Here is a 17,279-nt window from a genome sequence, read left to right as displayed (position 1 = left end):
GCCCTGCCACTGCCCAAGAAATTCACCAGGAGCCTGATAGCCCCCATGGCCACACAAAACACATCCATCAGTCATCATCTCAAGCACATCTTGATACAGACACAGGTGGGGATGTGGAACACGGCCCCAGCTGCTTGCACTGACTTCCATCTCGGTGCCATGAAGAGGCAGCACAGCACAGAGCAGGGCCCAACACTCCGGCAGGATCCGTGCTGACAGGGAGCACGGGTGGTGCACAGCAGCCGTCAGCTGCACCATCCATCAGAGCCAGCCACCGGCTGCGCTCAATGCTTTATTGTTCTAATAATTGTGCAGACACGTGGAAGGGACTGCCTCGACATTGGCCGCTTGTTTGAGTGGCCATTTCCTTCGCTGCTCCGCCTGCTTTTCCATCAGGAAGCCGCATCCTGCACCCCGTGATGGTGGGGGCAGGGGGGCAGTGCTGGCCATCCCCACCACCACCCCAGGCCGGTAGGGCAGGAAGGTGGGAGGAAATGACATCCCCCAGAATCAGGAAAGGCAGGCGGGTGCGGGTCCAGATCTGAGCAGGCAGCCAAGCCCTCCGCCTCAACAAGCCCAGGAAAACACGCAAAACAAGCCTTTCATGAGAGTTTTGGATTTATATGGAGAATTTTTTTGTCATAATATCCCTCCCCCCATTCAGCAGGTAAAGATGTCCACAGGGCTCAAGGACCATTGTGGCATCTCAAAGGTGTCACTCCTCAAGCATCACTCAGCTCTGCAACCGAAGCAAGACTGACCTAGGGAAGACCAAATACTGACAAGAGCGTGGGACAGAGCAGCTCCCAAAGGCTCAGAGCAGACACACCATTTTTAACTGTGAATGGCTCTGGGAGTTATTCAAACCACAAACCTCTGCCCAGGCTGTAGCTGCAGAAAAGTATGAAGCACCTCTGCCTTCCCAGACCAGGGTGTTACAGAAAAACCTGAACATCTCAACTCTCACAGTAAGAATAAGCCTACAGTGAATTAGTTATTATCTGTTAGCAAAGCAGCAGCTTCCCACCAAGGCTGGAATTTCCATCTTGGTTTGGCAGGCACAGGGCTGTGAAATGATTACTGTGTTTACTTTTCCTTTGCTAACTATAAAATCCCATTCCACTGCCCTGCCAAGAATGACTGAAGCTAATAAAATTCAGGCATTTGGAAGAAAGCAATAATAAACCTCCCTTTTGGGGCCTTTATGATGAAATTTCCCCACTCCAATCAGCGATTATGCTGCATTCATGAACACTAGTGATGTCTCCAAGTGCACCCAGATTGACTCAAATCAATATTTAGCTTTGCTTGAGACTGGAGCATTTCTCCTTGTGCCTGCTGAAGGCAGGAGCACTGAACGAGGCTGGAAGAAGCCTTTGAAAAAACAGCTTACAAGTATACAAGGCAGCATATATATAAAGATACACATGTGTGTATATATATATATATACAAAAATGTATGTTTTTCAATTACTTAAAAACCTATAAAAAAGTATATACACATGAAACATTCATGAAAGCATGAATTTACACATCTCTCTCCAAATATATTGAAAGCCATTAATATAATGCACTGTATATACTTATATACACATACCCACCTATTCTTTGGAAGTTTTTTGTGTTTGAAAGACTGTAACTTTCCTGTGTTTACATCTGCCACTCTCTCTGCTGCTGAGGCAGAAACACATTAGCTGCTAGGGGCAATCTGCTCTACATCATACCTGAGATGGCTGGCATGAGATAAAGTAACACAGACCTGGAAACCAGCTTGAAATAAAAGCCTGTGCTTGGTTTGGTCATGTAACCACGTGGGACGGCTTGATTTGCACCAGGCAATGGTTCTTTCTTAAGCAGCCACAGGAATGACAGCATCCAAAGTGGAGATCAGAAGGCAGAAATGATCACTGCTGCTCCTCAGGGAACAGCACAGGGAGGAAAGAAATCAGACCCTGTTTGGGCAGTGACCAGAGCAGGCTGCTCAAAGGCAAGTCTGGGAAGAATTACCGTGCAGGCAGAGGAAGGGATATAGCGGTTAGCAGGCATGTGCTGGAGCTGGGTGCCACGGGCTCTGTAGCCCCAGGAGAACCCCCTGGGATGCAGCAGAGGAATGGGAAACGCCATACCCAATGCCCCATCTCCCACGCTGCTGCTTGGCACTGCCAGACGACAGGGCACCACTCCTCGCTTACAAGAAAAGGTGCAGGATCAAAGGGACTGCCACCCTTGGCTGGGATGAAGGCAAGCAGAACCTGGGTGGAATGCTGGCACCTGCATAAGATGCTCTGTCAGAGCACTGAGATGACCAGAGTAACTAGATTGAGGTCAACGCTGCGAGGAGGTGATTCAGGTTGTTTCTCCCCACGCTGCTTCTCCCCCACTAATTTCTGCTTTTGATCCCCCAAACTGCAGGTAGGACAGAGAACATCACTCCCACCCTGAGCCAACTCTGCTCTTGGGTAGAAGCCCATTTCCAAGGGCAGAGGGAACAGGCTTCACTGTGCTCTCGCTCCTTATCCTCCTGGAAAAAGGTGCCAAGAATTAGAATTACATTTTTCGAGAGCAGCAGAACAAGCCAAGGGCCTGTCAGCTTGTCCTAAAACAACCCCTCTCTGCTTGCTGAGAGCACAGCCAGCATTCCTGACACACACCAGCGTCCATCGCCCCCCGGCCCCCCCAGGCAGCATGGATCTGCAGAGCCAAAAAACCCTCTGAATGTTCTCTGCCTAAAACACAGCCAAAGAGTTTTCTGTTTAAAAAGCAAGTTTGGGTCCAAAAAGAAAGGTTTTCAGTGAGTGATTTTAACTAGGCCCTTTGGCACTCAACAGCTCCTCTCTTGTTATCGATGCTAAGGGTGTTGTTAAGAGATGAGGCTCCACGAAGCACGAACGTGAAGTCACAGAGCTTTAGCAAGGGCTGTTGCCATGTTCAATATGTTATTACAGCTCCATCACCACAGGCACAAAGAGCAGCAAGTCATCTCTGCCAAATCCATCTCTGAAATCACTCCCCCACTCCATCCCCTCCAGCAGCAGGAGGCAAACACCATCGACTGCTGTTACATCTCCTCCAAGGCTTCCACCCCGCACTGGAAGGAAGGTATTAGCATGAAATACCCTCCTCCTCAAAACACAGCACCCAGAATCAATCTGATGGGTGTCACAACTCACTGGCTTTCATTGTGAGTCAGAACAGTGGATGGGCTGCATTTCCTAACCATGGAAAAGTACAGCATCAAAAATGTGCTTGGTGCTGTATGTTCATGGAGAAGACACCCAAGCTGCTCCCTCCAAACTCCTCATCCTCCCCAGGAAGATCCTTGGAAATACGGAGTGTGCAGGGATGCTGAACAAGGAGGGAGGCCGAGCTCATCTGCAGGATGTCCAGCAGCATACACATCCCCTCCCCGAAGATCGGGAAAAGAGAAGAAAACTGCATCAGGCTGAGACTTGCAGAAGAAAAGAGCCAGGATGTTCCTCTTAGCAGCAGGACTGAATTTGCCCTTGGAAATTTATTCCAGGCGAGAGGTTCTTTTTCAATACAAGTGTAGCAAATGGGCTGAGCACAGGCAGCACCAGTGGCTGGCACAGCCCTCCTCACCCCACATCCTATTCATGCTCTGGAGCAACGCACAGGAGACCAGTACCAGTTCCTGCCACACCAATCCTGTATCTCCTAAGTCCCATTCGAGGACTGACAAAGTAGCAAACTAGCTTTGCTCTCTCCTGCATTTCCAGTACATAACAGGGTACATTAGAATCCTTGCAATGGAAGACAAAATAGATACACATAGATGGAGAAGTATCCTTGAACACACATGTACAGCATACCCAGCTCACCAGGCTGCCCTGTTGCAAGCAAGAAAGAGCTGGCAATATTTCTTCCAATTACAGGGGTGAGGCACACAAAGAAGTCAAGGGACTTTCTTTCCCTCCAGCAGATCAGGTGAGATGTCGCCCTGTGCAAGCCTTATAATATTGACTGAGTGGAACAGAAAAGTCCAATTATGTAAATGATGAAGCAGGCTCCCGAGAAGCAGTCAGGCTTATCACATCGCCCTTCACCACTGCTGTGGCTTGAAAGGTAATTTAAAAGGTTGTTTTCGATGTCGATCACCACAAATGAGCCAAAGAAGTGCGAAACAACCTGTGCTTGAGGCACTGTCAGCTCTACTGTGGATTTTTCAGCTGCACTGAGCCTTGGCCCTGCTGTCTGTGGCTCAGGGACCACCACAGGCTGCAGCAGCCAGGGCAGGAAGAGCCAGGCTGCAGGCAGCTCGGGGAAGGGTCCAGGGGTTGTACATTCTGCCTCTGGAATGTCTCCACAGCCCATGAGGGCTTTCCCTGACATACACACGTCTCTCAGGCCATAGTTCAGTTCTCTGGCCATAGGAACTTCAGGTGAGAAATGGAATAAAACCAGGTGTCTTGCAAAAAGGGCAGGCTGGAGGAGTTGAATATTTCACAAGGACTATGCAACGCCTAAAAGCATCTGTTTTTCAAATTAAACCAGCATGAGCCCATGCATGGGACAGAGATTCCAGATACAACACTTCTCAGGCTGTTTGTTCCTTTGGCTTCCCATCCCACATTGGTGCATGGCACGGGCTGCTATCAACCCCTCACAGCCATCCTGACACAGCTGCTGCACAGTGGGTGATAGAATGGACTGCTGGGCATGCCAGGAGAACCACTCTGCTTGCACAGAGCAGACACACATGCCCAAAGGTGTGTGTTCACATGCAGGTGAGCAGGGGTCCATACATTCACACTCATCCTCATGCAATTTGGAAATGATCTTCAGAGCAGGGAGGAAAGCAGGGGGTGGAAGAAATCCAGCCAGAAGTGTTTGCACTGTGACAACGTGAACAATGCAAATATTTCAGCTTTTAAATATGTTTGGAATGACAGAGAATGCCAACATCTCCCTCATTTTCCCAGAAATAGCTTTGAATCATTGCTGCCCTAACGTAAATTCCCCACCCCACCAAATCATTTTTTGCAACCAGATTTTTATCAGGCACAAGTCGACAGCGTGAGCAAGCTCAGAGCAGATGGGTGGATGTTGAACACGTTGGAGGAGGATCCTCCTACAGCTCCTGGACTCAGTAACACCACTCCACTTGCTCCTGATGGTCACCCCACTCCACTGGCTCGGCTTCTCGGGGAGAGCCCTGCTGCCTCCCAGCCACGGCTGTAAGGAGAGTTAACAAGAACTGCCGTTCTCTGCAGGGGAAGGAGGACAAAAGCAGGAAAGACGTAGGTGTGTTTGTACCCAGTAAAACGGTTTCATTTCATTGCTCAGACCTGAGGTTAGAGCCACTTCTACAGAAGTCCGTTCCTCCAAGAAGCAGCTGGGAAGCCATGCAGCCTGTGCAGGCTTTGCATCAAGCACTCCACAGTCGTCGAGGCAAGAACTGTTCTTTTCATGGCAATGTGCCCGAGGCATTTCACCTGCCACAGGGCTAGTCAAGCCACATGCTGGCAGAAAGTCTCTCACTTGGGTTTTGGATAATTGGGAGGGAGCAACAGGATGCTGGCAGCATGGGTGTGTCCCCTGTCCATCGGTGCTACAGCAACTCCTCACAATCCCTCTGCCTGGGTGTCCCATGGGGCTTGTTGACAGTCACCCCTTCCCCTAAAGATTTGGGCACAGCCACAGCTGACTAAGTAAGCATCTCCCTCTCCCATGGCAGAGGCACACAGTTAGGGAAGACAGCCCAGCTATTGGAGGGTCCCCACTTGCAGACAATTCACCAAAAGGCCAAGAAATTAGCCCAGACCTCATTTTCCCAAGTGATAAACAACCTCCAGTGGGGAAGGGAGAGCTCAGCATGATCCAAGCTGCAAACAGAGGCTACGAGAGGACACGCATCCAGGGACGGCCGACGCTCACAGCTTGTTCCATTCTCCAGCCCCTCTGTGCTATTGTTCCACAGCAATAAATCACAGGGAGGCACTGGAATTCTGGGCTGTTTTGTACAAGAGGGAGCCTGGGGTGCCAGATCCAAGATGCCGCCTCTCTTTTGCTTGCTAATTCCCTCGGTGGCCGCCGTGCTCAGCGCCGCTCCGAGCCCTCCACTCCCACGCATCCCGCCCGAGTGACGAGCTCTCCCAGTTCAAAGCACTGCTGCGTGTCCACCCGCTCTCTGCTCCCCTCCCCCAGCCCTGGATTACTCAATTAGAGATTATGCTTTTGCCAGTTACCTCCAAGCCAACTGGGGCCTCTGCCAAGGTCAACACAAGTTCCAGCCAGTTTCATTAATAACTGCGAAACCAACCCACTGGAAACTCTGAGAGGTTAATCCCAGCAACAGATCAATGTTCCCATAACAAAGCCACAGAGCAGAAACACGACCAGCCAGCCCAGCTATCTGTATCGGGAGTTGTGGCACTGCCCTCTGCCCTGTACCAGGGAAATCCCTGCTGCTGCAGACCCCTGTCTCCTGCTCCTCTCCCCTGGAACATTCAGCAAGGGATGGGGCAGCTACCAGGGACCAGCACTGCCAGGGCACTGGCCAGCACAGGAGGAGGACACAGGGCTCCCGACAGGCCTTTCGGCTGTCCTCGGTGCCCCGCCAGCCTGAGGCTGGGGCACGAGTTTGCAGGCTAGCCAAGAGCCTTTCCATCCCACAGCCTGTCTTCCAGGAGCTCATTGTAAACTGGGCTCTGGAATGGGCAGCCAGTGTGAAATTTGGCATGTACGCTGCTGGCTTCAATGCATCATTAAAAAGGCATTTCAAATGTGTTAATTCCTCCTTTTTCAATTAATTGCTTTTAAATCTACATTAATATGCATCAAAGCAAAATGCCCTTTGCCCTAATTTCTGCTTTGCCATACGTATTTCCTAGCCTTGGTGCTGTCTTTTCCAAAACTTCCCCCCTCCCTTTCCTCATTCCATTTTTCAGTCCATAACACAACAAAAACACTCACTCAGAAAGGGAAGAAATTAAAACCTCTCCACAATGTAAAGCACAGTCCCAGTCCTAACAACACATGGCTTCTTAATTGCCTTTTTCCATCCATAGTTGTTAATTATTTTACAAAAGAGGGAAGTGGCATTGTCCCTTGTACAGATGGGGAAATCTGAGATACAGAAAGGGGAAGAGACTTACCCGGTGACCAGCAGCCTGCCAGGGCAGATGGCAGCAAGGTTCAGGTTTCCTAAGCCTCCACCCAGTCCCATACCCATGGGATTACACGTCTCCCTGTAAATGAATTCCTGCCAGAGCAATAGGCTACATGTAAGTGCAGCCAGCCAGCCCTTGCAAGGGGACTAAATGCACATCATGACTGACTCACATCCTATAGGAAGGAGCAGCAAACCACATACATGGTGGAAGATCAGTCTTAAAAATGGGGAGACAAACAAGTGGAAGCTTAACAAGAAGAAGAAGAGATAGAAGTGGGGAGACAGGATAAAGCTCCAGCTCTGGAGAGGTGAGAGCAGGAGCCGATCGACCAGACGTGCCACGCTTGCCATCCCCATGGGGCAGGATCACAGGCAGCACCAGCTGCGCTCGTATGTGCAGGGACAAGGATCACGCACAGCATCCCTGGGCTGCTCTGGGGCTGTCTGCTTTACTCCTGGCTGCTGCTACATGATGGAGGTCCATGACTTTATAGGAAAGAAAGAAAGCAGAAGCCATCAAGGGTCCTGGGAACAAGCTCCTGCATTTCTGCCAAGAACACACCTGGCAAAGCCACATCACAGCAGCTTTTCCAATGAATCCCACACCCAGGCTTGTAGTGATTGAAAAAACAGCCCTGCTTTAGCTGTGTCTGGTTGTTGTCATCCAGCTCCAGGGAGCACCTTCCCAGGGGCAGCATCAGCCTGGGCTGGCACAAAGGGCATGGGGAGATTTCATTTCTCTCAAGCAGACTGAGCTCACTGGAGCCCTCCTATCCAAACTCAGCAGCAGGATCCCAGGACCACAATACTGCAGCAACATGACAGCAACCCCTCTTGCAGGGAAAAAGATGCTGAAGTGGGGAAAGCAGGCAAGAAAACAACCTTCTGCTCCCTGGCTTGGAAAGCAACACCAGTGTCTGAGGATATGAACAATGTGAGGTTTGTACACTAAGGCATTATCTTCCACTAGACAAAGTGAGATTTAGCTGAAAGCTGCTGCTTTTGAAAGGCACACAGCCCAAAAGCATGTCAGCTTTCTCCAGCTAGAATGTGCTGACCCAAGAGTAGACATGACCTTCTCCTTATAGAGTAAACCTTGCTTGGTGTGAGGCTGCTATGATCCTGAGCATTAAGGGTTAAGGGGCCCAGCTCACCTCATATGTGGGAGGGGTAGATGAGGCATAAAAGGCATGAGAGATGCACTTCTCATGGGGGAAAAAACTCTGGAACCTGCTACCAGTATTCACCATATCAGTTACGCCATCTCTGGAGCACAGATTATGGCACAAAACAAAGGCCTTGGAAATGTGCAGGAATGATGTTAACTTCTCTGCTCTGGGCTGAAGGTTGGTAAATCCAGTTATCAATGGTTATCAGGGATGTGCTAAACTCACACCCCACCACAGACCTGACTCTGCATTTCAGCCCCACCACTGCTCTGAGACCAAGACATATCCACTGCCTGGGAGCAACATCCATTACAGTTATATCCCCTGGGACAGTCAGGCTGGCGCCCAGAGTGTGTAACCAAACCCTATTCTTTTTACTGAGGGCTTTGTGGAGCTCTTACTGTGCAAAAATCAGCTCAATCTGTAAAATCACCATGAAAAACAGTCCTAATGCTGTTACTCCCATGAGTAAACCAAGCTCCTCCCCACGCAGTGACTGCAACGGCATGGAATGGGGTAAGGAGTAAGGGAACAACTCCTAGGATACTCCATCTAAACAACCAGCAGTGTGTTTAGTAATACTGGGCTCACATGATGCATCTCACCCAAAGAGCTAACCTGCTTGGCAAAGCTGCCCTAGATAAAGTATTGAGTGACTTCATCAGACACTGAGTCAGCAGGATGGACAGAACAGTAAATATCTCTCTCCAGCTCTGGTCACTGGGACACACATCCTGCCACCATGTGTGTGCCACTGCTCTGGAACACACACCCTGACAACACGTGTGCCAACACTCTGGGAACACATGTCTCCCTCTGCACAGAGCCTGTCAGGAAAGTCTTTATCATCTGTTCCAGGTGGTGGGTTACACCATCAGAGCCCAGTGCTGAATTCAGTTGCGAAGTTGCTAGCTTAGCATAGATGCAAGAAGTGGTTTTACCTGTGTCAGCAGCCCAGATTTGCAAGTGCCCAGAGCTGTGGCCAAAGACCAGTCTCAGTTTTTTTGCGTTTCCTCCAGACCAGCACACCCAGAACAGCTTCTCCAACACGCTGAGGCCCAGAGCAATGCACACATCAACTGCAGGAGCTTTTCTATGACCTTAATGTCCACCAGCAGTTCATAGACTAGTTTGAGGACAAGTGCTCAGGACTAATGCCAAAATGCTGCTATTAACCCGATTTCCCAAGCTGCAAAGGCAGCTATATCTGTGCCCCAGACTTGCCTTCTACTCCCAACCACTTGAACAGCACTGAGATCATCTGGTCTTGCAGTGAACTCCATCAAGCCCATTCTGGCAACAGCTCCCACTAGTTTAGAGCAACTAATCCCAGCTCCAGTCAGGCTCTCACCAGTCAGGGACACCCCATTTTCTTCTTCCTTCCAGACTCCAAAATTACCAATGGCTCCAGTAAAAGCATTATCTTGTCTTGCTGAATTGTATCTCAGCTCTCTCTCGCTCTCTTTCATTAACAAATGTTTTAAGCCTCATAAAATGCATGTAATTCTTGGAAACGTCTCACAGCCCGAGAAGCAAATGCAACCCCTAAACTCACCAACTAATGCCTCAAGAGAGGCTTTGACTATTAGAAACAAATAGCTGAGACAATCTGTGGTTTTCTGGTGAGAAGTGGAACAGAACTGCTGGTGAGACTAACACGCAGACAAAAGAGTCATTCTAGTTTCCTCACATCTTTGGAGAGGGGGATTTTTTTGTTTCATGGACAAGAAACAGTGTATTCACCCCATCAGCCACCCCATCAATGCTCCCCAAGGACACTCCACGCTTCAGAGCCTCCAGATCTCCCTTGGCATCCAAACTATTCTGAAGTTAAATATCCTTCTCATTAAAGACAGGTCAGAGGGATCTCAGGTAAAGCCCACCAGTACTGTACGGATAAGGGATGTCTGAATATCTTGGCATTCCCAACCAAGAGCTTTCTTGCCTGTATGTTATTTCAATCAGCTCCCACAGTGAAATAGCAAACCATCCCCAGCACCCTGGGTACAGATGCAACTTCCCTTTCATTTCACTGAGGGCTCATGCAATTCTCAAGCTCATCCTGCAGCTGCACTAACCCTCAGCACTGGTGGCATCAAGAGACAGCTGCCTCCAGCACATTTATCTAGCACGACCTTCCTGCCAACCAGAAGAATGTCCAAACTCCAGGTAAAATCAAATACAATTTACCCCAACAGAGCATGAAAGTAAATCCAAACAGGTACACAAGCAAGGGATTGCTCTTTGCAACATTTATTCCATGTGCAGAGGGGACAATTGTAAGTAAATGATTTGCTTTGTTAAATGAGACTGGGACTAGGGAGGCTTTCCTGGGGAAGATTCTATTAAAGAACCACCAGAAACCTATTCCAGCCCTTCAAACGCTGATATTAAATAAAGAGATGTGATAAATGAGAAACGTCAAGTAAAAATCAAATCAAGGCAGAGTATCCAGATAAGCCAGACACGACCATCCTTAATTCAGCCTACAGGAGCTTCAAAATTGTTCTGTCATATCTAATAGCCCAGTAAAAAAAAGGTCCACTACTGCAACGGTTATAGGGAAAGCTGATATGCTTCTTTTTTCCCCTCAAGTGGTCACCCCATCCCAGGGAATATTATCCAACACCACCAAGCCATGCTCAGAGTATCAGGAACCACCAGCTACACTGAATTCAGTGGCAGCTCAAAGACAGCTCTACACAAGCCAAGGCGATCTCAAAACCCAGATTTCACACCCAGCTGGCAGCCCAGGCCATTGGCCCCTTACCTTTGAGAGATCTTCTGTCCCTCCCTGCTGGCTCTGGTTCAGGAGAGGCGAGTGCCGCATCAGGGGGTCCTGCAGCAGGTCCAGGCGTGGCCTCTTGGATTCAATGAACTCCAAGTCTGATGGCTTGGTCAGGTCAGAGAGATAGGAATGCGCCTCAGTTCTCAGGTGTAACTCCTGAGATCTGTGGACAAAGGGAAAGGAGCCTTAGGAAAGCAAATCACCTCCACTCTCCCCTGCTCCACAATCACAAACCACTCTAAGAAGACAGGGCTCAACATCTGCCTGTTTTCCAGAAGGATTCATGAGGGGTGGCCCTGGACTCAGACATTTCAGGCTCTGCAGACCCAGATGCACAGCCCTATAGCTTGGCTTCTGGGCACAGTGCATCACCTGGAGCAGCATCACTGCCATCCCCCAAGCCCAACAGGCCACCCAGCTGTCACTCTCCTCAGCACTGCCACCATGTCACCTCAAAAGCCTCACGGTCATCTCCTGTCCCACCACACGTGGTAGGTGGCTGTCCCTACCCCAGGGCAAAGTGAACAAGGCTGCAGGTGTGAGCCTTCCCTGTCATGCCACATGTGTCAGGCTGGTCAGCAAGAGCCAAAGCTCAGAAAATCCCCAAATCTGACCCATAAACCCTCCTATGCCTCCAAGACAAGGCAGAACTCCCTTCTGCCACGTTTGGCTTATTTAGTCAAAGGTACCTGCACCACTGTTTATTTTTAGCATCTTCCATAGGAATACCAAAGATTGTATGTTGAAGAAAAAATGCCTACTCCTCCATGGCTAGACAGTAGGGATTTATTTTTCCACGATGGGGGAGGAAAGAAACCAGCCACATGTAGTTTCACATCTCTGACACAGACCTGGCAGGCTGTAAAGGCACATTATCCAGTGATAGCAACTGTACTGACGAGTCACATCGGGCTCAATATCTTTCACCCATTAAATATGATGCAGTTGGTAATACCTGGAGAGTAGGTTTGGTTTTGCTTTTTTAAAACAAATGTAAAACTTTCTTTGTAGCTCCGTTTTCCTGAGCAGATTCTCTTGTGAGAATTGTAAAGGGATCCTACAAAAATACATTAAACCTTTTACTATGCCCCAAGATCAGCTTTGCTGCAGCAGCTCCAAGGGTATACCACTTTAGGCAGAAGTGTTTCTTAAAAAAATAAAAATAAAACAAAGCATGGGAGATTCAAAGCTTGTGAAAAAACATGGATTTTTTTTCTTTTCCCCTTAAACAAGACAGTTGAAGTTCTCCTGAGTGGTGGTGAAGTGTCCTCCCCAGTTACCAAACACCAATAAACTAAACAGCCTTTGGAGCTGCTCAAAGGGGAGGAGGAAGAAAGGGGATGTGTTTTGTCAGGATCAAAAATAAAACCAAGGGTTCTCATGCATCGTTTGGCTCCCACCCACAAAGTGCAACTGCTGACATTAAATATCTCAGAGAGAATGGCAAAAGAGGAAGCACCTAGAGCCCCCAGTAGCCAGTGGCTATAACGGCTCTGGATCACATCCAGGGAGAGGAACAACCCTGGAGGAATCCACCTTTGTAGGGACACCACTCTGAGCACAGCCCTCTGCCCTCCCCTGCAGCAGCGTGGCCAACTCAGTCCAGCTCCAGGTTACCAAGTTAAAATTGGGTATTTTACTTTTTAATTTAAACACCAACAGCAGGCACAAAGCATGTGCACACCAACCTCTGCTGCTGTGGGTTTGGCATTGGAATCAGGCAGCAGCTTTGCTGCTGACACACAGAAACAGAATCTGGCTCATCTTCTTCCTCTTCCCCAGCAAAAAGGGGCCAGAGGAGCTGGGAGGTTCCAGCACTGCCTTTGGTGCTCCAGCCTACGAGACAGCAAATGCACAGCTCACCCAACAAACTTTTCAGAGCTGAACAGCCTGAAATCTGGCCCTGAAGCACAGCTCATTTCACCTGCAAACACTTTTCACGTTGAATGACCCTCAACTTTTCTCAGCAAGCCCAGAAATCTCTCCTGGCACCTCTCAGGTTTCCTGCTGGCTGGTCCCAACCCCTCATGCGATCCCTGCCCGCCTGCAGCTGCGTGCCAGCATTTCAGGCTCTGTTGCAAAACCCAGAAACAATAAGCAACTGTTGAGCTGGGCAGGTGCTAAAATATTCCAACATGCAAGCCTTTGCTGTACTGAGGCAATTAAAAATGAGATGTATTTATTTTCACTTCTTCCCTCTTCTTTTTAAGGTCGTATTACCAAGAAGCTGCTAATTGACACAGGACGTCTCTGAGACCTCTGCAGTTGTCAGGAACCTGGCACAACTGCTCCACTCCGAAAAAAACATGGATTTTGTAGATAAGAGCACCACTCAGTTTTACAAAGGCAGTTACTCACAGCGAGGCAGGGGCCACGCCAGGGAAAGCAGCTGCAATGTTATAGGGTGCTATTTTATTTCCATTTCCACATCCACTGGAACTGCTATTAACTTTATCCACTGGAATTTCCAGTCGCTCCCAAGATTGCTTTGCCCGACACAACCCACTCAGCCTGTCCTGGCTGCAAACACAAATGCTCTTGCTTGAAGCCTTCACACCTTTCACTCTTCACATCCACACCTGCAGCGAGCTCTTTACAACAGACTTTTATACAGCAATGACGTTGCTGTCAGCGCAAAAATAACCCTGGCTGAAAAACCCTCCCGTTACACCGAATTTGGCGTTCACTGTATATTCCAAATAGTTCCTACCTGGCAGGTTTATTCCAGAGATTCCTAGTTTGCTGAAGGGAAAGAGTGTTTTTAATTGCATGTGAGTTATGCATAATTAAATGAAGTAAAGCAAATGCCAGTGTTAATTATGAAGTGGGGCAGGTTAGTCTTCACCTGAGCCCTTCACCACAAACACTGAATTACTTCAGGGAAGCAGAGTGGCGTGAGATCTGCTGACACACAAAGCTGGGTGCCCAGGGTTTGCCTGACTTCCAGCCACCCACGCACAGCTCTGCTTGGGGCAGGTCTGAGTTCACAAGAACAAGATAACCCCAAGATCAGACCTTTGGTTTATTACCAATCTGATAAATAAATTGCACCCTCCCAGCTGCAGGAGTGTTACTCAGTCACCAGGCTGATCCCTCAGCAGATTCACACAGGACAATGTAAGGAGGAAGGCATGAGTGGATAAAATCCAACATCAATGTGGGGCACCTGCAGCTCACTCTGGCACATGTGGGTCACTGGGACCTAGGAAAACATCTTTTGCTACATTATACCTACATCAGAGCCACTTGAGCACGAGATGGGCTGAAAACAGGGATTGTCTCCTAGCTGGGAATCATAGAATCCTTAAGACTGGAAAAGACCTCTAAAATCATCAAGTCCAACCATTAAGCTGAGAGCATCTCTCTGCAGAGAGAGAATCAAATGGGATATCCTGAGCTACCCTTGGGACTTGTAAGAGCAGGCCTGATGAGATCTAAATGGATCTTACCTTTATCTTTACTTTCCTGATGCCAAATCACTGGGAAACGGGCAAGTACAAACTTTTCAGGAAGCCACAGAAGACTCTTCCACCCCATTAATCCACTGACCAGCTCTTTAGAGCAGCACAATCCTCCCCTGCTCTGGTGGTTTCTCCATCAGCCGAGCAGCAGAAGGTGGCTGCAGGAGGAATGATGGCTGTTCTGCAACATCCAAAAAATCAGCTTGACTTCCTGCAGCTGTGCCTCCTGCACTGAGGGCTCAAACATCAGCAGCAACTCTGAGCCAGCTCCTACCAACTTCCCAGCAAGAGCATATTAAGAATTTCTCCCATCTGCAAATACTGTTCCCTAGGTACCACAGGGCCAAACAACATAACCAGGCTGGAAAACTGACTCTTGCTGTCTTTTGGAACCAGAACCAAGACAAGTGATGGCCTTGCTGAGGCTGTTTATTTCCCCCTGCTGAGATGGTTTGGTGGGAAATTGTCTCCAAAAATAAGTTCTAAAAAGAGTATCCAACCCCCACAGGTACAGACAGACAATAACATGCTTTTGAGAGAGTAATACAGAAAAACATTGGTGTTGACGTGAATTATTTACAGCCAATACCAAGGTTTGTCAGAGGTTTCAGCAACCCCTTTACAGATAATGAGAGCCAGAGTAGGGAGACTAGGCAAATTAGGACCTCTGAAAGAAACTGGAGGGTTTGTAGGAGCAAACCTGACACCAGGCACCTAGAAAACCACGTCCAGGACCAGCTGACATATTCCCTTTGTCAGATAGGTGGAGAGGGGATAAAAACATCATGACTTGATGGAAAGAGCTGCATGTCTGGGTGGGGAAGATGGAGCTCCCACGCCCTCGGCAACATGTGCCAGCAGCAGGACTGAGTCTTCCCAAACCAAAGGTGTGGGACAGCCTCAAGCAGGATGCTTAGCTCACCATGTGGCCCAGCTCAAGGACTCCCAGGTCCTCATGAGGTCTGGCCAAGCACCCACGTGCATCCTCAGGATGCTCTGCCTGTGTGTTCCCACACAAGGGCAGGTAGCAGTGTCTCAGCCGCGCTGCACAACCCCTCATCACCTTCTTCCAAGCCAACTGCAACTTAAATAAGAACAGATGCTTTATTTAAAACTTGCATATTGAAGATCCTCATACACAGAGCCTGAATTATTCATGGGGACAGGATCAGCAGAAGCTTTAACACAATGGTACTGCCTCACTCAAAGGGAGGAGAAGGAATATTTGTGTCTCTACAAAAGCTCCCCCACATGCTTTCTCCAGGTATCCAAAACTGGAGTCTGTCAGGAAAGACCTTCTGGCACTCCTGGGTGGCTGGAACACTCCTCCGCTAATGGCTTCAGGGACACTAGGCCTACTGCATACACTGCAAGATCACCTTTCCTTCCCTAAAATAAATCTGATTCAAGACTATGCACGATGAAGTTGCTTTGTGGACTTTTACTCCTCATCCCAGTCAAGACAAAGCCAAGGTTTCCTCTCATACCTCTCTGCCAGGGCACACTGATCCATTCCAAGAAGCCTGGCATCTCTGCCTCTCCTCTTGTGGAGCCTTGGTCACCCTCTGTGCCTGTCCATGGACATGCCCACAGCCCACACAGAAGCAGAGGGCACTTGCAAGACAAGGCTTGCCACCAAGTGTCTACACACCAGCATCTGTCCTCTCCAGATGTCACTTTCCCATGTTCAATTAGGGAGAGGAAAAAACCCCAGCTCCCGGAACACCATTTCCAGTGTGAAAAGGCACACAGATGTACAGTTATGGAGATTCCAGCTGCACCGCCACTCAATCCTGAGGAAAGGGTCAGCTTTAAAAATGGAAACTTAATTAAAGACCACAAATAAAATAAAATTGGTTGTTTTGTTACCTCAAGAGCAGTTGATGGCATTTGACCCAGCACAGATGAAGACCAAGAGCTGCACATGATAACCAGCACCCTGCACACCGCCCTGGCTTCCCACTGCTCCCTGGGCTCCTCAGAATTAATCCCATTCAAGAGGCACAGGGATCCAGCCTGCTCTCATGCCATACTACACATGGCTATTTCAGATAGCTGCAGAACCACAGCAGCTGCTTAATGTATCCAAAATGTCATCCCACAGATCAACACTGGGCAGACTCTTCAAACTCCTCATGCCTGCTAAGCAGGATGGTTCCGAAAGAAGAGCACCATCTCCTGAACTGGGAAAATAATCTTTGAAAACAGTGACTCATCTCATTCTGGATAGAGGTGGAATATACTGTATTAACATGCATACCACTTATTTACAGCCACATTTTCTGCCAGAGAAACCATTATCCACCCCAGGGTTCCTGCACTAATATGGAACCTCCCTCTAAAATCCTAACACTTACAAAAAATAAAAAAACCCAGTTCCTTGATTATTCAGACCCTTCACCCCACTTGCACCTGCCATTTAACACTCAACCCACTTTTTCTCACTCCTTTTGAGGACCAAAATATATATAGAGAAGGAAAAAAAGCCCTAATCCTTGTCACCTTTCCAGGGCATTCCACTGCAAGTATTGATGGTACGACTTGTACCAACAGCAGATCCTGAAATACTTCTCTTCGCTCCGGCAGTCCAGTTGGCACAGCCAGTCGAACAAGCTAAGGGGAAGTCTGTGGAGCCTTCCAAGAAAAAGCCTGCTACCAAAAAAACTTATCATGGAAAGCAGCACATCCCTACAAATACTGACACAGCCAACTTTCCCTACAGCAACAGA

General features: G+C 48.7%; 1 protein-coding gene across 14 annotated transcripts in view; it reads right to left on the bottom strand.

Moving 5' to 3' along the window:
* NCOR2 (nuclear receptor corepressor 2) overlaps window positions 1-17,279 on the bottom strand; it is a 232,456-nt gene that overhangs the window by 128,408 nt on the left and 86,769 nt on the right. For all 14 annotated transcript variants that reach the window (XM_071571895.1, XM_071571904.1, XM_071571906.1 and 11 more), the window contains one exon: window positions 11,072-11,252. In XM_071571895.1, the coding sequence (XP_071427996.1) occupies window positions 11,072-11,252 (181 nt within the window). The remainder of the gene's footprint in view (window positions 1-11,071; window positions 11,253-17,279) is intronic.

This window comes from Pithys albifrons, chromosome 17 (assembly GCF_047495875.1).
Source record: "Pithys albifrons albifrons isolate INPA30051 chromosome 17, PitAlb_v1, whole genome shotgun sequence".
NCBI classification, from domain to species: domain Eukaryota; kingdom Metazoa; phylum Chordata; class Aves; order Passeriformes; family Thamnophilidae; genus Pithys; species Pithys albifrons.
Note: the sequence above shows the minus strand (reverse complement) of the source record. Positions and strands in the feature narration are given on the sequence as shown.